Genomic DNA, 22,944 nt, shown 5'->3' on the forward strand with positions numbered 1-22,944 from the left:
CCCCCATCCCCACCGCCCCCCACCCCAGCCTTAGGCCCAGCTCCTCCCCACACCAGAGGGTCATTGCCAGCTTTGTTCTCAGGAGGACCGGGAGGTTCCTTTCCCCACAATGCCCTCAGCCCTTGATCTGTACAAAATCAAGGGCCCTCAGGGAGATCTGGGCTCTGAGCAGAGAGATTGTGACCTTCCCCAAGGGCTGGGGGACCCGCCATGATGTTGTGACATGCTATATACTGAGTGGCCACAATAAACTCTTTGAAGTCAGAGATGATTCCTGGTTCATTTTTGATTGTTTGTAGGCCTGTACCAGTTACCTGAATGCTAGGTCTATGAGAGGATGGGCACATGGAGAGAGCTACAGGCCCAGCCCTTAAAGCCTTCTGAAGACAGGGAAGGACAGTAATGAGCTATTACAAAGTACCATTTGAATTCCCCCAAACCTTCCCAGGAACTCCCCACCAGCACAGTGTAGGGATTATTGAGCCTCTCCATATATGTTTGTTGAGTGAATATTTGTTTCTTTTTTTAAAGATTTATTTATTCATTTCTACATACAAGAACGGGGGTGTAGGCCAGAGGTGCTGGGAGGTAGGGAGAGGATTCACCAGAGACAGAGTGGGGAGCAGAACAGGCAGATCCACAGAAATATACTGCTGAGGGGAGCATTGGGCGAGATAGGAGAGGTCTGCTGGGCCATGTGGGTTAGCTGCCTGGCCAGCTGGGAGATGGAACTTGTGCTGCAGAGGCTGCAGATAGCTTGATAGCGCTGTGTCTTTAACCCCTGCGCCACCAGGGAGGCCCCATGAATATTTGTTTCTTAAGTGGAGCATCATATGTTCATCTCCTAGCAGTACAAATGAAGGGAGATATCTCATGGGTTGGAGAATGGTGGAGTTTCGTTGCATCAAATGCAGAGAGAAGAGGATAGAATGAGCCAGAGCCTGCAGCCTGGCTGAAGAGAATTCGTCAGATTGATGGCCCCTATTGGCTTTTGGCCAGGCTTTCACCAACTGTTGGGGCTTGAAAGCCCCCAGAGTCTGTCCAGAGGGCTTGTGGGTGATCACCCCCTCTGCCTGAGTGGTCTTGCCCACCTGGAGAATCACCAGCGATCCTAAAAGGCAGGACCACAAAGCAGGATTTTCCCTTCTCCTAAGGGGGCCTTCGTCACCTAGGTTTCCCAGGGGTCTCCCCTCTTTCTCTAGATGGGCCCAACCCAGCTCTCAGCCCATATCACAGCACTTTCCAAACAGGTGGAAGATGCTGTGGACAAGTGGCCACCTGGCTGCGGGAGCGGGGAAGCCCCAGTGCATGTCCCTGGGGCTTCTGTCTTCCCAGAGGGAAATGGTTGGCGGGTTGGCCCAGAAGCCACTGCCTGCTCCCCAGAAGCTTAGGCGCTGACCCTTGGCCTGGACCATGGGCAGCAGACTTCAGGAGCTTGAGGTGGGGGTGGGGGGTTTAGAATGAAGGGGCTCCAGTCCCAGCTGCCTAGCTCTGGGTACTAACAGGCCACGCTGGGGGCAGCCGAGATTGAGGGGGGGCACCACCACCTGCTTTTCCTTGTTTTGTTTTCAGGGCACTAATTACTGTGCTGAGCTCCGAGCTGCCTAATGAGGCCGTTTGGATTTCCTGTTGTTCTGGCTTCCCAAGGCCCTTAAAGGGCCAGCATCTCACTAGGCACATGCCTGGGGGGGACAGCAGCAACTCTGGTGAGGGCGAGCACAGAGGGGCTACCCCCTAGGTTACTCTGAATGTCAAGAGCAGTGAATGAGGGGCTGGTCCAGTACTTCCTGGCCCCTCTCACACCCTCCATGAGGACCCGCTCACAAGTGCCCAGGCCGGAAGTGGAGCCTCAGAAACGGGCAGCCGGGCCTGAGGATGGGGTGGGGGGAGGGGGCGGCGAGGAGGCCAGGGCGCAAGAGGAAAGGCTGGTGATGTCACCAGTGCCCAGACTGTGAGAACCTCTACAGCACCAGGCAGGAGGGAAACGCAGTGACGTCCTGTCCCCCCAACCCTGGAAAATAAACACTTGTTGTCTGAACAGCCAGCACCACTTCCGAAGGGGCAGGCCGACTGGGCTAGAGGCCCAGAAAGGAGTGTGAGCCCAGCTTGGAGGAAAGGCCTTTGATGAGGCTGGATGCAAAAAGGCCTGCCACCCCCAACTCGGGCCTTTAATGGCACATCACCCAATGGGGCTAAAAGGATGTGTTTGTGCCTTCTGCACCTTAGTGCTCACCTCTGCATGAGGAGGAGCTGAGCAAGGCTAGGGATGCCAGGGAGCATCCTCTGTGCTTGCTGCAGGCTGCAGGTGGACCGACGGGCAGGTGAGGGGTGCCCATCTGCCTTGTGAGTCTCCCTCAGATTTGAGGCACAGTCTTAGCCCAAGGACCTGTCCCAAGTGCACCTCAGGCTGTCCCAGACTGTGGGTGCCCTAGGTCCCACAGCACCCTCCCCCACAGACAGGGTGACGACATTGTTGTTCTTATACGGGGCCTTCCGCCTAGAGTTCCGGCTCCTCTAAATGGTGGGAATGAGGGTCTGAGGGACAAAGCCAGCCTGGTTCCCGCAGCCACCTCAGAATGGACGGAATCCCCATTGTGTGCGGCGCCCCATTCCGCCCTCCCCTTGCCCACACCGGACATGCCAACAAACAGCTCATTGAGTCCGGGGGAGGGGCCGGGAGACAACAATGTCCCCCAGCGGGCCAGGGCTGTGAGCTCAGCTGGGGGTGGGGGCTGCCATGGAGGCCAGGGAGCGATGATCTCAGCCTGGGGAGGGCTGGCCCCTGCGACAGGCTGACCCCAGCCTGGCCTCCCCGGTGAGGCTGAGAAGTCCTGACCGGGGTTGGCCTCACCCTGGCTGCCCCACCCCCTGGGGCCGAGCTGGGAACCAACTGGTGCTTCTCACGCTCAAACTGCTCTAGCCAAGGGCGCCAACAAGGCGCTGCAGGGGGGCCTACAGGACCAGCAGAGCCACCTCAGACCCAAGAGGTTGGTGGACTCTCCCTCTGGTGGGGCCATTCCACAAGCCCCTCAGAAAGGCCCAGCTAAAACAGAACCCTTCCACACCACTAGCCCACACTGACCACAGTAGAACTTTTGGGTCAAAGAGAGAATGCACTTTGAATAACCAGAATCATCTAAAGAACAGGGAGCAGCCTGGGAGGAGTAAGAGTCCCATCCCTGAAGGTATTCGAGCCTTTGGCTATGGAATATGTGGTTGGTGTAGATGCCCTTGAGAGCTCACCTCACCCTGAACTTCTAGACATAGGGCCCCAGATCATTCTACAATGATACCTCTGGATTCCCTTGGTGGGTTCCAGCCTGATCCAACCCTTCGTCCTCTGCCAGGCAAGGATGGGCTGCTAGTCAGGGCTCTAGACCTCAGAGGGGAAAGGAGGGGCGTTGGCTGGATGTCTGGCATGACCACAGCGGCCCCCACTCTCAGTATGGGAGCAGGGGAGACCTGAGGCTGGTCATGCTTGCAGAGTTCTATCTGGAAAGCAGGGGAGAGAGCAGCTGTGGACTAGAAAAGAAGGGGACCTGACTAGCAGGTCAACAAGAGTCTGGCTTCTCAAGGGCCCATCCATCTGAGGGACAGGCCCCAGGCGTTGGTGCATACCTGGTCATCAGCCGCAGATCTGGAGAGCTCCTGCGTCTCGCCTTCCCTCTGCACCTCCCTGTTCCAGATCACCCTGCACACCATGGCCAGATGGAAGCGGAACACCCTCTTTTGCTCAAGAACCCGCAGCTTCCCTGATACCTATCAGTCAAGTCCAAATTCATCTGTCTGGTCAGTGTCCATCCCCTAGCTTTCTAACCTCAGGTCCAACCTTCCACGTATAAAGTCATTGCAGCTGGACTGACTTCATTCCCACCCTGATCCTCTTTCTCTCTTCATTTCTCAGGCCAGGAGTGCCCTCTCTTCTCTTTATCTCAGTTCTGCATTTTTTTCCGAGCCAGAGCCAGTTGCAATCCCCTACCCACCATAAAGCTTCCTTTAAACTGTGCTTAACCCCTTGTGCCACCAGGGAGGCCCCAATATTTGTCTTTATCTCTCAGGCTTACTTCATATAATCCCCTCCAGTTCCTTCCATTTTGCTGTGAACGGTAACATTGCATTTAACCTTATAGTGGAACAGTATTTCTTTTATTTTTAAGATTTATTTTTATTTATTTAGGCAGACAAGAACTGGCGTGTAGGCCAGAGGTACAGGGTGGGGGTGGTGAGAGAATTCACCAGAGACAGAGTGGGGAGCAGAACAGGCAGATCTATAGAAATACACCGCTGAGGGGAGCAGTTGGCGAGACAGAAGAGGTCTGCTGTGCCATGTGGGTTAGCTCCCTGGCCCGGGATTGAATTCATGATGCAGTAGCTGTCGATAGCTTGATAGCACTGTATCTTTAACTCCTGTGCCACCGGGGAGGCCCTGGAACATTATTTCATCGTGTGTCTATACCATATCTTCTTTATCCACTCATCTCTCAGTGTTCTATTATAAATAATGCTGTAGTAAACATTGTGGAGCATATGAATTTTTTAAGCTTATTTATTTATGTATACATATATACATAGGGTGTAGGCCAGAGGTGTGGTGGTAGTGGTGGTGGTAAGAGGATTCACCAGAGACAGAGTGGGGAGCAGAACAGGCATATCCACTGAAATACACTGCTGAGGGGAGCAGCAAGCGAGAGACTGGAGAGGTCTGCTGTGCCATGTGGATTAGCTGATAGCTTCGTAGTGCTGACACTTAACCCCTTGAGCCACCAGGGAGGCCCGAGCATATGAATTTTTTTTTATTTGATTCCATGTTCAAAAGTGGAATTGTGGAATTGCTAGTATGTCCATTTTTAGCTTTTTAAGGTAGGTCCAGACCACTTTCCAAAATGGCTGCTTCAAAAAGGGTTCCTTTTTCTCCACATCCTCTCCATTATTTGTTGTTGGAAGTCTTTTTGATATGTGCCATTCTCATAGGTATGAGATGATATTTCCTTGAGGTTTTGATTTGCATTTCCTTTATCAGAATTAATGGTGGAAAAAATGAGCAAAAGGTGCAGTAGCATTTCTTTTTTCATATACTATTGCCCTTTTGTATATCCACTTTGGAAAACTGTTTATTCAGATCTGCTGCTCATCTTTTTTTTTTTTTTTTTTTAAAGATTTATTTATCCAAGCACACAAGAACTAGGATACAGGCCAGAGGTGTGGGGGTGAGAGGATTTACCAGAGACAGAGTGGGGAATAGAACAGGCAGAATGACTGAAGTACACTGCTGAGCAGCTGCTGAGACAGGAGAGGTCTGCTGCGCCATGTGGGTCGCTCCCTGGCCAGGGATTGAACTCATGCTGCAGTGGCTGCGGACAGCTTCATAGTGTTGTGTCTTAACCCCTTGTGCCACCAGCTCAAGCTGCTCATCTGTTAATTAGGTTTCTTCATTGGTGTCGAGTTGGCTAAGATCTTTGAATGTCTGGGAGGAACCAGTCTTTTTGGCCTATATTCTCTTTTGGTGGCAGTTTGATGAATTCACCCCAGGAGTCCCCAGCTTCCTCCCTACCCAAAGAAGAGTTGTGTTGAGAGGGCAGGAGCAGAGATCAAGTGGATATGAGAGAAGAGGAAGCAGCAGAGCGGTGGGTGAGTGAGCCGCAGAGATCTTAGTGGCCGGAATGGGAGTGTCACTGCCCCAGAAGGATACATGACACCGGAGTGAGTGGGTACAAAAAAAAAATATCTATTTCTAAAATCAGAGTGTTATCTGAGATTGTTACTGAAGCCACTGGTGCTGGAGACCCTGAATCTCCCACCAGCACTCCGGAACTTCTCCATGAACTCTCAGACCTCAAATGCAGCCTGTCCCTTGGCTGCAAAGTTTATGTGACTGGACAGCTCCAGAGGGAATGCTTTTCTGAGAAGTCTGGACTGGTGGGAGGCAAAGTGACACTGGCTCAAGGTGGCCCACCGAGGTCCAGAAAACTCCTTGAGGCTGAATGGGGGCACGGGCTCTGGTGCCTCCCAGGTCTCCAGACTTCTTCCTTGGGGATAGTCTAGACACAAGACAACTCTCTGGGCAGGAGTTATTTGTTAATCACAGACAAGGCAGGTTACTCATTAGCAAGCATCAACATGCAATTCTCATCAACTCCAGGGGAGAGTTCAATCTGGATTCACAACAGGGAGACTTGGTGTAGACACAGTCACAGGAAGTTCTCCCATATGTCTAACCTAAATCCTTCCTGCCACAATTGAAGCCTGTTTCCTCTCATTCTGCCCATGGTGGGAGAAGGAGACAGCTGGTCACCATCCTTTACTTAAGACCCATCACCTACTGGACCATGGCTGTCAGAGTCCTCCTCAGGCAACAGCGAGCTGCTGCTCAGGCAGCTGTTAGCAGAGTTGGTGCCTGTTCCTGGTTTTTTTCACTGCGGAGGGGAGTGTTTGAAGCACAACACTTCCTGGTTCAGGCCTGACCCTTCCTTCCCAGGTCAGGGGACCAGGGCCTGTGTGAGTAACCCTCACTCCCAGGCTCTCCAGAGGGAGAGGTGTGACTCCATCCCCTATCTCTTGCTTGCTTCAAACCCTGGGTGGTAGCTGGGATCAGAGATCAGAGGTTGTGTAGGGAAATGCGAGAGGTCAGAGTTTCTTCTAGGAGATGAGTTGTTGCTCAATGGGGGAAGGTGAAGGATACGCAAGGACCTAGAATACCAAGGGGTCAGGGACAATAATGAGAGGCTGGAAGCAGAAGTGGGGAGTGAGGGCCCAGCGGGGAGGGTGGCACTGGGAGAACTTCCCACCTGTCAACTGTTTACAGGGAAGAGATTAGAGGCTCAGGTGAGCTGTGTGATGGGGGCAAGAGAAGGAACAGTGGAGGTGAACTCAGAGCAGAGGATGAGTGGATGAGGTTTCTGTAGGGGAAGAAAAACCTTGGGTCCAAAATCCAGGGCTGAGGGGGCACCTGACCTTTGCGTTTATTTTCCTTTTTTTTTTAAAGATAAATTAATTTATTTATTTATGCATACAAGAACTGCGGTACAGGCCAGAGGTGTGGATGGTGAGAGGATTCACCAGAGACAGAGTGGGGAGCAGAATAAGCAACCTGACTGAAATACACTGCTGCGGGGGGCAGCAGACGAGGCAGGAGAGGTCTGCCCGCAATGTGGGTAGCTCCCTGGCTGGCCGGGGATCGAACTCATGCAGCAGTGGTTGCTGATAGCTTCATAGGTTGTGTCTTAACCCCTTGCGCCACCAGGGAGGTCCTTATTTTCATTTTTTAAAAAGATTTATTTTATTTATGCATACAAGAACTGGGGTACAGGCCAGAGGTGCGGTGGGTGAAAGGATTCACCGGAGACAGAGCTGGGAGCAGAACAGGCAGACTGACGGAAATACACTGCTGAGGGGAGCAGCGGGCGAGATAGGACAGGTCTGCCAGGGGCCAGGGATCAAACTCGTGTTGCAGTGGCCGCCAATTGCCTGATAGTGCTGTCTTTAACTCCTGTGCTACCAGGGAGATCCTGATCTTTGCTTTTAATTTGGGCTCTGCTACCCCCCCCACCCTCTTCTGCATAAGTTGACAGAAGATTCTCTTTTGACCCCAACACTCTCAGCAGTGCCTTTGCATGTGCCCTCTGCTCTCTAGTCCTGTAACTCTCCTCTCAAGTCCTCCGTGCTCTACCAGGTCTAGGCAGTAGGCAAGAGCAGGCTGGGACCAGACCTGCAACCTTGGGGTCTCTGTGCAAAGGGGGCCTGAGTCTTTCTTCCCTTCCCCTGAGCCTCCCTGTTCGCAGGCTATTTGAGACAGGAAGGAGCTAGGGAAAGGGAAGCCAGGGGCTCTGGGAAAGTTGCCCTGGAGGCCGCCCTAAATCCTGGACTTCTCTGTGGCTGGAAATACCCGCCACATGGCTCCTGGCCCCAGCTTTCCAGGCATCCCCTGGGTTTGGCAAATGAAGCCAGGCCAGCTGCTGGATCACCACTGCAAGCCCTTGCTTCCAGCCTGCACTTCTCATCTGCCCCTTCTCTCTCTCCTTCCCTCCTGATCAGCACAGAGGAGGCCTGGAGACCTTTCTTGCTAAACAGTTTAAAGGGGGTTCTTGGGTCAGGGGCCCTCAGCTTCTCCCTTCTTGGACCCATTGTCTCTGCAGACCAAAGCTGTTTTCATGGAGGAGAAGGCCCATTCCGTACTGGTTGCCTCAGCCTGAGGTACCACCTACACTGGGTCTGTTTGAGAAAGCAACGGACACACAATAATGGGGTAGCCTAGGTGCTTCCGGCTCCTGGGAATCTGGGAGACAGGAGGGAGGAGGCCTTCCTAGTCTCATGAGGGGTCAGGCAGTCACTCGACTCATACTCCAGGGGCTCATCCACTTGGGCATCATTTCCTTGGGACATTTGGGTCATCAGTCATAAGCCATCAGCCAGTGGGGTCCAGCCCAATCTGTTTGCTCCCTCAGTGATGTGGGGAGGGCTGAGTCCCAGAGTTGACTTCTCCTTCCTCCTGGGTGCCTCTGCTCCAGCTTGCTACCATGAAGTAGGGTGCCGTTTGAAACCTACGCTTGGTCCTGGAAGGCCAAGACCTTGGACAATGGGCTTCTCCAAACTTCACCTCTTCTCCAAACCCATTCTTGAAACTCCAGCCTTCTTCCAGTGATGGCTCTCCTCATGTCCTCTCACCACAAAGCCCCTCCCAGCTAAGGTTTTCCACAAGGTCCACCTTCCTTCCATGCTCTACCATGCTCTCCTCTATCCGCGCCCCCCTCACCACCACGTCCCCCTGCCTCATCCCTTAGGATTGTTTGCCTTGGACTCTCCTTTTCCCTTCCTTTCCTCCGGGAACTCTTTTGCCATCTGGAATCCCACCTCTATGCCAAGTCTGTCCGTGGGCCTCTACTCCAAGCCTGGCCCTGGTTGCCGGGATGTTATCTGGGGGAAAGGAAATCAATGTTTATTGGGCCCAGCAAATGTATAACCTGATATAGACGGGCAGTTACCCTCCTGGTCACTATCATCCCCACTGCACAGAAGGAGAAATCTGAGGCATACCGTTTGGGTTCAATTACAAACCCAGAAACAGGGCTGGGAAGTGCCAGGAACCAGATCCATGTCTTGCTATTCCGCAGACTCCACCAGCGGGTGGTGAGAGGTCCCTTTCCACCTCAGACCTTCCCAACCCTTTCTGGAGATTCTTCAGGACTCAGCGTCTTCACCCCCCGCCCCGTGCCCCTCCCTCCTTTCTACAGGGTCTCCCACAGCTATCACCCACCGGCTCAGGGCAGCGTGTTCTTCCCTTGAAGCTCCCAACTGAGTCCTCAGGGCCACCAAGTCATCATCTTCCACTCTCCTCCACTAGCTTCAGGCCTGTCCTGTGGGGAACCCACTCTGCTCCCGGGGAAAGACCCAAGGCGGGCAGTTCCTTGTAGGGACTCCTGCTAGAGGTGCAAGGGGCCCCGCGGGGTGCCGCCTGCGGAGCGGGAATCCCGGCACTAACCGCTGGCGCCCCTTGAGGGGAGGGGAGAGGGCGGAGGTAGTTCTGCGGCGGCATCTGTCCCAGGCGGGCGGGAAGCTGCTGCATTAAATTGTAAAATCGATTTATTGACCGGCAGGTGCGAGCAGTGGCAGATGGAGAGTAGCGCTGCCGGGGCGCATCTGCGGGGAGGGGCAACATCGATCCTGGCCCCCCTTGGAAGCCCGTTGGTTCTGGTCCTTACTCGCCAGCATGCTTCCACCTGCAGGGCCAAGGTCCGAGGAACGGCAGCGCCTGAGCGGACAGGGTAGCTCGGCTCCCTCCCCCGCCCCCCTTCTGGCCCCGGGGACCGGGCTGCACCCCCACTCCTGGCAGACCCTGCCAGCCCCACTGCCCCAGTTGGCACGCGGCAGACCGGGCTGACGCGTGGCAGCGCCCTGCGGCAGATGAGGCACGCGCCGGCCTCATTTCAATGTGAATGGATCGAATGGAGCAGCCATGTGGCAGCAACAGTTTGCAAATCTCCCCGCCTTCTGTGCAGCTCCCCGGCCGCCGCTCCCTGCACGTGGCCCCTTCTCCGCAGCAACCACAGCGGCGCCCCACAAGGCTTAAGCGCCCCGCCCCCGGTGTGCCTGGCGGGCGCAGCCACGCGGCCCCCACCGTGTGCCTTGCTCGGGTGCAGCTAGCCTGGCAGAGAAGGCTGTCCCGGGGCGGGGGGGGGGGCGGGGGGATGGGCAGAACAACGCAGGAGGCCTCGGAGCTTCGCTGCCGCCCCCGGGGAGCACACTGTAGGCTACCCAGCCCGGGAGGAGTCTCGAGGGTCTACGCGGGCCCATCGCACCCGTATAACTCGGGGTCAGCTTGGGGGCAAGGCTCGCAGACAACCTTGGCGTTTCCTGGCCCATGTGCGGGATCTGCCTGCTGGGGGCTGCGAGCAGCGGCCAAGCAGAGTCCACTCCTGATGCAGAAGGCCGCCGGGGGCAGAGGCTGTAGGCTTTGCTTGAAGCCAGGCTTAGATCTGTCCCCATTCTCTATACTGGGCAGTATTTTTTTTTTTTAAGATTTATTTATTTATGCATACAAGAGCTGGGGTACAGGCTAGAGGTGTGGGGGGTGAGATCATTCACCAGAAACAGAGTGGGGAACAGAACGGGCAGACTGACTGAAATACACTGCTGAGGGGAGCAGCAGGTGAGTCAGGAGAGGTCTGCTGCACCATGTGGGTAGCTCCCTGGTGGGGGATCGAACTCATGCTGCAGCAGCTGCAGATAGCTTCATAGGTTGCATCTTAACCCCTTGCCCCTCCATGGAGGCCCTACACTGGGCAGTATTGAGGGTGCCTGTTGGGGTGAGTAACCTGAACTCTATGCCCACAGTCAGTCTTGGGGAGCTGGGGTCAGCACAGCATCCACACCCTGGCTCCAGAGCATCTCAGAGCACCAGCATAGGAGCAAGGTCTCCAGACTTCCACATGGGTCCAATCCTACTGCGATTTGTACCTCAGAGAGCCTCAACAGCCTCCTGCTCCTGTAAACACAGAGGACGTTTGTTGCAAGTCTCCAGGTGGAGAAAAAGGGGGAGAGGAGACCCAACCCCAGGGTCACCCTGTTCCGGTTCCCAGCACTACACTCTCCTGATCAACAAATGTGGGCAAAACTGGACCCTAGCAGGTTGGAGGCCCGGTGGGGGCCCAGGATGGTGGTGTCCTAACCCAGCGGTGAACTTCTGGAACAGGGCTCAGGGCACAAATAGGTGCTTCCTGTATGCCTTTCGGAGGTAGGGAGAACTTAACCCTTTCCTCCTGGGGTCAGAGGTTTCTGGGAACCCTTACATTTTGTGTGTCTGAGAACACTAGTGATACTTTTGTCTGGTCCTTGACCTTTTGCAAAGTGCTTTTGGACACATCAGTGTGGATGTGTATAAAGGGTGGAGATTGTTCCAGATCTATCAGTATTGAGCGAGATTAGTCATCTGGGACCGGCAAGTGCCAGCACTAAAAAAGGGAGCAAGTTTTTGTGAACTCTCATCCAAGATTTGGAGATGAACAGATCTTGATAGGGTTGGTGGCAGTTCCAAGGCCGGTGAGGGGCCCTCCTGGCACCGTAGGGCAAGTCAAGGGATTTGTAAAGCATGGGCAGAGAGAAGATGAGGATCCACTTGTCAGGACCGTGAAGGCAAGCTCTGGGCTCCCCCTCCCTCCAGCCGGGGTCCCCCGCCTGTCCATAACCTACATTAACTCTGGAGCCCAGCCTGGGCCCATCTGCCGGCCCCCGCCCCACCTCGGTTCCCCCACGCCAACCCGCTCACGCCAGATGGTGGGTGGGAGGGGTGGCCGTGCGTGGGGACCCCGGAGTCTGTCTCCTCACCTCCACCCTCCCCCAAACCACGCTCCCAACCCCTTGTTTCTCATCTCACTCCCCCATCCTCCACCACGACCCCCCAGTCAGAAAACTCGGACTAGCTCAGCATAGGCAGCTGTTGGGCTCCGCGCCGTGCCCCCCCAAGCCTCCCAGGGGTCCGCGCCGCGTCCCTGACCCCCCCAACCCCCCCCCGCGCCGATCTTATCGCCCGACGACAGCCCCCGCAGAGCGGGCGGGCTGACAGCTGAAGCCACCGGGCCCTGCGGCCCTCAGCGTCGCGGAGAGAGCTCCAGGCACCCCGGAGACGGAGAAGCCGCCCTCCGCGGTCGGCGGCCTCTGGGGAGCACTCCGGGTTCCGGGAAAGCAGCTGCAATGCCGCCGCGGAGAAGCGGGGCCGGCCTGGGGAGCCACGACGGCGCGACTGGGCGAAGCCGCCCGAAGTAAATCCACGATCCCCCCGCTCCACCCTGCACCTCGGCCACGGAGGGGAGGACCCGGGGCGGCCGGGCCTCGGCCCTCACCTTGACTCTCCAGCGGCTGGAGCCGGCTCTGGAGCGGGAGAATTCCTTCCTGCCTTAAGCGCGCGGCAGGACGCGGAGGGGGCCGGAGGGGGTGGGGGGACAGTGGGTGCCGGAGCCGAGGCCGAACCCAGGTGAGCGGAGGCGCTGGAGGCGGGGTCAGACCCTCATTATCATACAGCTGGGGACGCCCGCACCCCGCTGCACCTCGGGGACCACGCCCCGCGCCCCCCCTCCCCGACCTCGCGTGCAGGGGCTGGCACGCGCCGCGCCCTGGCGGGCGAAGAAGAGGCGGCACGTGCAGCACACGCTCCCCGCAACTCGGGAGGGAGACGCCCACCAGGTGCAGGGAGAGCGCCCCGGGTCTCAGACGCTTGGCCCACGGCCTGGCCCCGGGCGGCCACAGAGAGGTTAATGCCTCCGCGCCCTCCCCGCTGCGCTGGGCATCGCGTGGCGGGTGCGCGCTGACAGGTTGGGGGGCGCAGCGGCGAGAGCTCGGGGAGCTCCGGGAGCTCCGGGCAGGCGTAGGAGCTCCGAGCCCGGTGGAGATGGTTTCGTTTTCCGAGCTTAGGTTCTTTTTACCTGCTCCTGGGCTACAGGTAACAGGCGTCGTCCGCCGACGCACAGCCCGCGGGGACTCCCCAGAGTCTCCGCCCCCATGGCCATCCGGGAACTGCTCCCTCACCTCCCGCTCCCCGGCCCCCGGCCCTCCCTTTATGCTCCCGCGGCCGGGGCCTCCGCCAGCCACCCCGCGACTGCGGAGAGCCGGCCACCTCCGCGCGCGCGGAGCCGGGGGACCCAGGGACTGGGAACGGCACGGAGGGGCGGGGACCTGCGCCTGACTGGCTGGCGGGGGAGGGGGGCTGTTGGGGGCGGAGGCCCCCTCCGGGCGGCGCTGGGACTGTAGCTGCGAGAGACCCAAGGGGAGGAGAGAGTGACCATGAGTCTGAGTGACAGGCGGCGAGGAGAGGAGCCAATATATATAAGGAAGGCGCCCGAGCGCGCAGGTTTCAGTAGCGGCGCCGAGCGCAAGCCGGGAACACGAGGCCAGGAGTCGCCGCTCGAGCCGTCCCAGCGCCGTGCGCCCGGGCACTAGGCTGCTCGCAGCCCCAGGATTAGCCGGAGGACGAGCCCTCGGCGCTGCCGCCGCCCAGCCGCCCGCACCTGGATTACCTGCCGTGCCGTTTGGACCGTACCTGGCGAGGAGGCGCAGCGGGAGGAAGCCCCAGCGGAGCCTGTCTGCTCAGTGACCGCCTCCGGCGGCCGGGCGCGCGGGAAAGCGGCTTCCCAAAGCACCGCGCCAGCGTCGGGGCCGGCGGGTGGACGCAGCGACGCCCCAGGGGATGGCAGCCGCATCCCCGAGCGCCTCCGGCTGGGTGCTCTTGCTGTTGGCGGCGCTTTGGCAGCAGGTAACGTCCCGCGCCCCCTCCGCCCCTCCCGCGCGCCCTCCGCCCGCGCCCGGCGCCGGCCGCGCTGACCGCTCCCCCGCTCCTTCCCTCGGCCCCGCGCCGCAGCGAGCGGCGGGCTCCGGAGTCTTCCAGCTGCAGCTGCAGGAGTTCGCCAACGAGAGAGGCGTCCTGGCCAGCGGGCGGCCGTGCGAGCCCCACTGCAGGACCTTCTTCCGCGTCTGCCTGAAGCACTTCCAGGCGGTCGTCTCGCCCGGGCCCTGCACCTTCGGCAGCGTCTCCACGCCCGTGCTGGGCACCAACTCCTTCGCGGTCGGGGACGACAGCAGCGGCGGGGGACGCAACCCTCTCCAGCTGCCCTTCAATTTCACCTGGCCGGTGAGCACCGCCTGGGCGCACTGGGAGGTCACGAGAGCTGAGAAAGGCGGGGGTGGGGTGGGGGGGGCTCCCTGGGACCAAAGCCCGCTCCCCGGATCCCCTAGCCCCCCCGCAACCAAACAGAACCACGCAGCGCGCTCTCTTCTCGCGCCTCCTTTCTGCCTCTCCCGGGACCTCATCCCCGGGAAGGCTCTCGCCAGCCTCCCCCTTCCCCAGCTCTTGGGGTACGTTTTGCATGGCCTCGCACCCCAGCCTGTCTCCCGCCTCCGAAGGGCTCTGGCGGGCCGCCCCTCATCCTTCAACACGCTCCCCTCTGGGGTTCTTCCCCGGCCCTCGCAGCTCGAGCGCTGAGCTGCGCGCAGACCCGTTATGTTGACCCGGGCGCTGTAACCGTATCCTGCAATTAGATTAATTAAACCGGCTGGCGCAAGGCGCCCCCTCCCCCCTCCCCTGCGCATCTCACTATCTCTGTCTCCCCCCGCCCCCCCTTCGCTTCCCAGGGTACCTTCTCGCTCATCATCGAGGCTTGGCACGCTCCAGGAGACGACCTGCGGCCAGGTGAGCAGCTCGCTCCGCCGCCACAGGGGGGCGACACGGCGCAGCCCCCAAAGGGTTAATCCGTAAGGGGCGGGGGAAGTGCGGGGTGGGGTGGGGGGTGGGGGGCAGGACGTTTAGCCCGGCCCGGAGCTGCGCCCCGCGCTGGGCGCTCGGATTCCGCCCGCTGCTTGGGCCCTGAGTACAATTGCGTTTCCTGCGGGTTATTTTTGGCGTGGGAACGCGGGGAGCCCGGCGGTGAGAAAGGCCGAGGCTGCCAGCGCCGCTGACGGGCCCCTTCCTGTATTTTACACCTTTCGCGAATTCCGCTCCTTTGCAAAGGGAATAATGGCTTTGGGATGTTGTTCTGACACAGAGGAAAAGGATATTTCAGCAGCACAACAATTCTCACTTTGAAAAGGAAAAAGAAAAGCATTACCTATCTCCCAGGGCAGAATCCCTGAATGGGCGCTGCAAGACCCCTTGCTCCCGGGGTCCTCCCTGGCCTGAAGATACTTGCTTTTTCTCGCTTCTTTTCCCGTTTTGACCTCTTTTCCTCTTTCCCCTCCCTATCTGCCCTCCCGAACACTGGGATATCTTAACATCCTTCTATTGTCCCCTTTTTCAATGGTATCAGGCCCCCTCCACATGCACACACAGGGCAGCTCAGCCGTGGGACCCTTGGGTTCCTCCTGCCCGTGCTTGCTGGCAGGTGGGGGTCATCTGAAAAGTGCAGGTTTGATCCAGCAGTTGCTGGCACCCTCGGGGACTGGCTGCCCTTCCTTGACCCGGCCCTCTGCCCCTTCAGAGGCCTTGCCACCAGATGCGCTCATCAGCAAGATCACCATCCAGCGCTCCCTAGCTGTGGGCCAGAACTGGTTACTGGAGGAGCACACCAGCTCTCTCACAAGGCTGAGCTACTCTTACCGGGTCATCTGCAGTGACAACTACTATGGGGACAGCTGCTCACGCCTGTGCAAGGATCGAGATGACCACTTCGGCCACTACAAGTGCCAGCCAGATGGCAACCTGTCCTGCCTGCCCGGCTGGACTGGGGAGTACTGCCAACATCGTAAGCAGCCAAGCTTCTGCCTTCCCAGGGTCCCCTGCGCAGATCCAGTGATGTCCTTTTACCCATTTCACAGAGGGGGGTCAGAGGTGTCCACTAGCTGGGTCTCACGGACACCTGGGGACACTTAGAATGGGCTTGGACTTGGATGGCTCTCTTCTTAGTGCTCCTCTCCGCCATGCCAAAGCCCACAGGGACCCCATTATTGTGTTCCATTCAGTCTGGATCCTCCTTGCCTGTGCCACCATTTAAGATACCCATGGCTCCTCTGGGAGGCCAGGCGTGGGAAGTGAGCCCAGGAGAGCTGGGGGCACCCCCAGGGCTAAGAGAAGGATGAGTGGGTCATGGGGTTCCATCATATCCCAACCTTAACCCAGCCCTGTTTTCTTTCCTCAGCTGTCTGTCTTTCTGGCTGTCATGAGCAGAATGGCTACTGCAGCAAGCCAGCAGAGTGCATGTGAGTGAGGGGACAGGAGGTGGCGAGGGGGAGCTGTTCCCAGGCTAGGCCCTCACCTTACCCTCAGCCTTTCTTTTGTTCCGCAGCTGCCGCCCAGGCTGGCAGGGTCGCCTGTGCAATGAATGTATCCCCCACAATGGCTGTCGCCATGGCACCTGCAGCATCCCCTGGGAATGTAATTGTGATGAGGGCTGGGGAGGCCTGTTCTGTGACCAAGGTGAGTCAGGGCAAAGAGAGGGTGTGGAAGGGATGGGGAGATGGGCAGGGGTAGGAACGAGAGCTGTCTTCTTACTTGGTGACTGCTGAGTTGGCTTTCCCATTATCCTTCAAGGGACTTGGGACTTTTAAGGATCTTTACAACTGGCCTAGAATGAGAAGGTGGGTCCTTCTTCTCCAGGTATTGGGGAGGCAATGTGGCTGGAGAAAGCAGTAGGGTGACAAGTTGGCAGCTTGAAGGTTGCGCTCATAAATTCCAGCATGGCCAGAGAGAGAGGGATGCCAGGTTCAGTTCCTCTTTCTACCCTGTAGTTACCTATTAACCCCCTAAATGTTTGCTTACCTGCCAGGGCCGTTTGAGCAGCTCTCCCCTAAACAGCTGTCTGGTGGGGTGTGCCCACTGGCTGCCCCAGGGCTGTAGGTGAGCTGGGCCTCTGGGCGGAGTGACATCTAACCGACTTCTCTGTGTGGGCTTAAACGGCCACCCTTGTTCTTCCCTATTCACACTTGCCAGGCAGCTGCATGAGCTCACCCTGCCTCTTCTTGACTCTTCTTGATGTTTGGGGGACTGGTCATTCTTTTGGCTGTTGTTGGGGGGGAGGGGTCTGCCAGCTACAACTGGGGGAGGAGCCTTTTCTTCATCCTGTTAACCAGCAGCAGCCCATGTACCCTCCTCTCTTCCCCCCCATTTTCAAGGTCAAGAGGCTTGGCTGCTACTATGGAGACACCAGCGTAGGCCTGGGGAGGGTAGGCAAGGGCCTTGCCAGGACAGAAAGAGCTTGCCTAGTCCTTGGCTCACTGGCAACAAGGGGCTTGGAATTCAGCCCCACTATTGTGAGTGTGTGTGTGTGTGTCTTTCTCCCCTCTCCCCACCCAAACACACACACCTGGTTCCTGACCATTCTCCTTCCTCTTCCCCACATTTACTCCCAGGTGACAGAGTCATATATTCATGTGCAAACACAGCCCTTACAATCCCTGTGTTTGTTCTGTCTGGTTTTCCCTCCCTGTTCTTCCCAAATAAGAAAACAAACACTTATCTTTCAAAATACCCTCAAAACACGATCCCCTTTTTAAAATGCCCTCCACTGCTTGTGCTGGCTCTCGCCGCCCCGTCTCCTGTATCCACCTGTTAAAATGTTATCCCTCCTTCCAGGCTTATCAGCTGCCCCTCCTCCATGAAGCCTGTCCTGACTTCCTCCTTGCCCGCCACCCCTCTCTTTAGCTTCTTCTTCTTCTTCTTCTTCTTTTTAAAACATTTTAAAAGGACAGGTTTATGAGGAAAAGGAGAAAGAAAAGAGTCACAGGTGGGCAGAAGCGCTGCTCCTTAGCTTCATTTGAGCCTGGCTGACAGTTTGTGAGCCGACTTGGCAGGCCGTTGTCCAACTGTTTTTTCAATTTTGGTCAGATGTGGTTGAAGGTGCTTCAACATTCATGATTTTTTCGGGGGAGGAGGAAAGGTATTTAGACCTAGAAGGCTGAGTTGAAGCCCCTTTGGGACAAACATGGATGGTGAACCTGCAGGAACGGGAGTCTGGGGTGGGGCCCGCTCTCTGGCCCTGCTCAGCTGCTCTATTCCTCTCTCTGCAGATCTCAACTACTGTACCCACCACTCCCCATGCAAGAACGGGGCAACGTGCTCCAATAGTGGGCAGCGGAGCTACACCTGCACCTGCCGCCCGGGCTACACTGGCGTGGACTGTGAACTGGAGCTCAGCAAGTGTGACAGCAACCCCTGTCGCAATGGAGGCAGCTGTAAGGTGAGGCCCAGGCCCATGCAGGAAGGCCGAGGGCTGTCTGGCCAGGTGGTGTCCCAGGCATCCCACCCCAGATGGCCAGTGGATGTGCAGTCTTAGGCAGGTGTTGTAGACAGGTGGGGCCTGGCACCCGGCTTCTCATCCCTGCCCCGCCTCCACCCCCCTACCCCCCCCACTCCCGCCCTGGTCTGACTTTGGTCCCTGTATGGTTTCTCTCCAGGACCAGGAGGACGGCTACCGCTGCTTTTGTCCCCCGGGCTATTATGGCCTGCACTGTGAACACAGCACCTTGAGCTGCGCTGACTCTCCCTGCTTCAATGGGGGCTCCTGCCGGGAGCGCAACCAGGGGGCCAGCTATGCCTGCGAATGTCCCCCCAACTTCACTGGTTCCAACTGTGAGAAGAAAGTGGACAGGTGCACCAGCAACCCCTGTGCCAATGGTGCGTCCTGTTCCTTGTTAACCTAGCAGACCAGATCTGGGGCCAAGACAGCCTTCTGTCTGGCGAGGGTGTCAGGAGGGGAGAAAGGCCTTATCTGTCACTCTGGGCAGGCTGAGATGGGTCCCCGGCTTCTCTGAATGGTGAAAAGCTTGTTGATCAGCCAGTGGCTTTGTCAAAGGAGAAGGTTAGCACGGAGTGCAGGCCTTAGGAGAGGGAGTGTGCCCCCTGTGTGGCCTCCAGTCCTATTTCACCCCAGTGTCCCTGTCAGAGCCCTGATCTGGCTGAGGTGGCCTCTGATCCTCCCCCAGGAAGAAAGGGACATTGGCGTTCTGGTGTCCCTCTTGGCAAAGGCTGATGCTGTCAGGGCCCCGTTCCTGAAGGCCACCCCTTGCCCCATGGCCCCGTGGAGCTGGCGCGACCTAAGTCATCTTGAATATTGAGCATCTTTTGGGACACAAAGTATGTTGGTTATCCTTGCCTCTTGGCCTCCTGGTGACCCTCTGTGAGGAAGGTAGACAGCACCGTGCAGGAGAGAAGACACAGGAGCCCGCGAGGGGTTGGCAGGGCTGAGCTGGAGTCTGCTCTCTGACTAATCACTTGGTTAACTCGCAGGAGCCATGGCTGCTTCATCACTGAATGGGGAAATATAATGCCTGCCCTCTGTTTCATGTGGTTGTGAAGATTAAATGAAACGATGATAATTACATTTATCTGAGCATTTACTGTATTTCAAGCATGTGCTCCTGCCTTCATGCATCATCCTGCCTAATCCCCAGCTCCCTCCGATGGAGAGGAGAGCAGTAAACTTCATGTTAACAAATGAGGAAACTGAGGCTTAGCATGAAAGTAAAACAACAGGGGCCAGATCCCCAGCTAGAGAGAGAGCGCTGAATTCCAAGCATTTCTGTCCAATGTACTAGGAAATTCTGTAAAATGCCACTAATTTTGTACACGAGCCCACTGAGGCACAGAGGACCAGGATCACCCTCCACTGCAGGTCTCCTGACTCTTTCTGCAATGTTCTTTGTAGTGCGCTGGCTCTGTAAATGCTGACTGTGTTCGTGAGCCAGCAGGACCCAAATTCGTTCCTGGGATGGGGCACCCCCCTCTGCCCCAGGGGCAAGCAATTGCTGACTTGTGCCCCGTGCCTACCCACAGGGGGCCAGTGCCTGATCCGAGGTCCAAACCGCATATGCCGCTGCCGTCCTGGATTCACAGGCACCCACTGTGAAAACCACATCACCGACTGTGCCCGCAACCCTTGTGCCCATGGTGGCACTTGCCATAACCTAGAGAACGGGCTCATGTGCACCTGCCCGGCTGGCTTCTCTGGCCAGCTCTGTGAAGTGCGGCTCTTCGGCGATGCCTGTGCTTCGGGACCCTGCTTCAACGGTGCCACCTGCTACCCTGGCCTCGCCCCGGATAACTTTGTCTGCAACTGCCCCTATGGCTTTGTGGGCAGCCGCTGCGAGTTCCCTATGAGCATGCCTCCCAGCTTCCCCTGGGTGGCGATCTCCCTGGGCGTGGGGCTGGTGGTAGTGCTGGTGTTGCTGGGCATGGTGGTAGTGGCTGTGAGGCAGCTGCGACTTCGGCGGCCCGACTATGGCAGCAGGGAAGCCATGAACAACTTGTCGGACTTCCAGAAGGACAACCTGATCCCGGCCGCGCAACTTAAAAACACAAACCAGAAGAAGGAGCTGGAAGTGGACTGTGATCTGGACAAGTCCAATTGTGGCAAACAGCAAAATCACACACTGGACTATAATCTGGCCCCAGGAGCCCTGGGGCGGGGGACCATGCTGGGAAAGTATCCCCACAGTGACAAGAGCTTAGGGGAGAAGGCACCACTGCGGTTACACAGGTGAGCAGCACCAGGACACCCAGGGCCATGGGCCCCTGCGTGGTACTGTCTGGGCTCTGCCAGGACAGGTAGGAGGCTGGTCTCAGGCCCTTGACCGCTTTTAAGCAAACCGTGGGTTGCTATTGACAGGATCCTCCAACTAGATTTCTGTCAGGGGTCCTTGGCCCCTCCCCTTCCTCCATTTATTATTTTTTTTAAGATTTATTTATTTATGCATACAAGAGCTGGGGTACAGGCCAGAGATGCGGGGAATGAGAGGATCCACCAGAGACAGAGTGGGGAACAGAACAGGCAGACTGACGAAATACCCTGCTGAGGGGAGCAGCGGGCGAGACCGGAGAGGTCTGCCACGCCATGTGGGTTGCTCCCTGGCCGGCCGGGGATCACTGCGCACAGCTTCACAGTGCTGTGCTCAACCCCCTGCGCCACCAGGGAGGCCCCTCCCATTCATTCATTCACAAATGTCAAGTGTCACACTGTGTTTCTGAGATGTCCATTTTTCCATGGTGTGACTTGCCTCTAAGAGGCAGTGCTGGCTTTTTCCAGAACTGAGACCCTCTGGTAAGGGTGCGGGTTCTTTGGCTCTCCGAGCGGCCCATCCGTAACTGCCCCCAGGCCAGCAGTGGGCATCCCCAGTCCCTGTGTCTTCTCCCGGGGCTACCTCCGCTGTGCCCTTTGGCTCTCCCGTGTCCGGGTTAACGCCCCCACCCCCCTCCAGCCGTCTCCCTGGTCCTCCCTCACCAACCTGCCTTGTGTTCCCTCAGTGACAAGGCAGAGTGTCGGATATCAGCGATATGCTCCCCCAGGGACTCCATGTACCAGTCTGTGTGTTTGATATCAGAGGAGAGGAACGAATGTGTCATTGCCACGGAGGTGAGTGCTGGGCTTGCAGCCCGTCCAGCGTGTCCCCTCCTGCCTTTGGGGGATCAGAAAGTGCCCATTTAATCTTGGTCGCAGAAGCGGCTCCTGAAGAGTAGGTCCGAGCCCCTGGCCGCCAGGTAGAGGTTCGCAGGCCCCTACTGGCCTGGCCCCTACTGGCCCCGGAGGGTGTGAGACAGGGCCGTGGCGGCGGGCTGAGCTGTGGCCTGGTCTCTTCTGCTGTTAGTGCAGGCTGGGTGGCTATGGCAACGGGCCAGCTTTCAGGCACTGCTTCCCAGCTGCTGGTGGGTGAGGGTTGCCTTGTGCCCCTCCTTCCCCTTCCCGCTGGCCTCTCCAGTGGCCAACCTCATGAGCACAGGCTCCCAGCTGTGTGCATATGTGGGTGCAGGAGACTGGGGAGGGCTCCCCACCTTCCCTTTACCCCGCCTGCCTCATGGGCTTCTCCCAAGGAGGCCAGGGCAGCCAAGGAGGGAGTGCTGTACCTCAGGATAACCCACCGCCCCTCTCTCCACATGCTCCCCAGGTATAAGACAGGAACCTCTCCAGGTCATCCCAGCTTTGTCCCAGCAGCTGGACCTTCCTTCTGCATTGTTTACATTGCATCCTGGACGGGGCTGTAATATGCAACGTGCTGCTCTCAGGAGGAAGAGGGAATGGCATGAACTGGACAGACTGTGAACTTGCCAACAGATGCAGTACCCTTCCACGCCTTTGGGTGTCTGTCTGGCATCAGATTGGCAGCCCTGCCAGCCAGGGGAACAGAGGACAGGAGCGATGCCACTTGGACCTGCCCTGTCGACAGTGGCCCTCGGAGGACTCCTCTGGGGCCCTGGCTTGTGCTCCACAGGGAGTGGCGGCGGCCCTGTGGGGTCTGGAGCTGCGGTGGCCTCCACTGGCATCTGTGTTTCCAAAAGTGCCTTTGACCCAGGCTCCATGGTGATAGCTGGGTCCAAATCAGAGAGGAGAGAAGAGGCCAGTAAGGGGCAGGACCATCTGTGAGCCAGGAAGCCACTGGGTGAGGCTCTTGTCAGGAGTTGCCCTGCAAGTGAGGTGAGCGCCCGAAAGGGGAGGAGCACTTTCTGCCCCGTGCCTCCAACTGCTGCATGTGGGCCTTGCTCATACCACCCCAGCCTCTCGCTGGCCAGGCCCTCTGGGCCAAAGTGTTGGTAAGCCTTCCCTGGCTTTCACAGCCTCTGGCTTTGGGTGCCTCTGGGCTCCTGGGAGCAGACAGGATGAGGGCCTGCCCCTTCTGCCAGTGAGGGGCACCAGGCCTAAGTCTGGAGCTCAGGGCAGTTCTGTTGGAAATTCCACTGAGGGAGAAACTGGGTGCTGTCACCACCAAGGCCTTTTCCTCCCTCAAACCCATTCCTACAGCCTCAAGCCTGGGCTCTGCCCATGCCCACTACTGCCCCAGACCACCTTTGAAGCCGATCTTCAGAAATCAATAATATGAGTTTTTATTTTGTTTGTTTTTTGTAGTTTATTTTGGAGTCTAGTATTTCAATAATTTAAGAATCAGAAGCACTGACCTTTCTACATTTTATAACATTATTTTGTATATAATGTGTATTTATAATATGGAACAGATGTGTACAGGAGTTTACTACTTCTTGGGTCC

The 22,944-nt window shown here is 57.5% G+C and overlaps 1 protein-coding gene and 1 long non-coding RNA gene across 7 annotated transcripts; both read left to right on the forward strand.

The window, feature by feature from the left end:
- Window positions 1–2,471: 2,471 nt before the first annotated feature.
- Window positions 2,472–9,749, forward strand: LOC119238501 (uncharacterized). 6 transcript variants are annotated; one of them, XR_005123589.2, is made up of 4 exons: window positions 2,472–2,987; window positions 3,592–3,789; window positions 5,511–5,628; window positions 9,591–9,749. It is a non-coding gene; the product is annotated as an uncharacterized LOC119238501 (long non-coding RNA). The 6 variants fall into 6 exon arrangements; XR_005123591.2 differs by lacking the exon at window positions 5,511–5,628; XR_005123590.2 differs by lacking the exon at window positions 9,591–9,749 and having other exon boundaries at window positions 3,576–3,789; window positions 5,511–5,755.
- A 3,578-nt stretch (window positions 9,750–13,327) lies between these two features.
- Window positions 13,328–22,944, forward strand: DLL4 (delta like canonical Notch ligand 4). Its single transcript, XM_037502236.2, has 11 exons — window positions 13,328–13,738; window positions 13,844–14,113; window positions 14,614–14,671; window positions 15,456–15,719; window positions 16,113–16,173; window positions 16,260–16,390; window positions 17,980–18,149; window positions 18,367–18,586; window positions 19,745–20,447; window positions 21,212–21,320; window positions 21,850–22,944. Exons 1-11 carry the CDS (start codon window positions 13,673–13,675, stop codon window positions 21,853–21,855), a joined length of 2,058 nt encoding a protein of 685 aa, XP_037358133.1. The 5' UTR covers window positions 13,328–13,672; the 3' UTR covers window positions 21,856–22,944.

The sequence above is a fragment of the Talpa occidentalis genome, unplaced genomic scaffold, assembly GCF_014898055.3.
Source record: "Talpa occidentalis isolate TD23 unplaced genomic scaffold, MPIMG_talOcc4v2.1 talOcc4.11, whole genome shotgun sequence".
Lineage (NCBI taxonomy): Eukaryota > Metazoa > Chordata > Mammalia > Eulipotyphla > Talpidae > Talpa > Talpa occidentalis.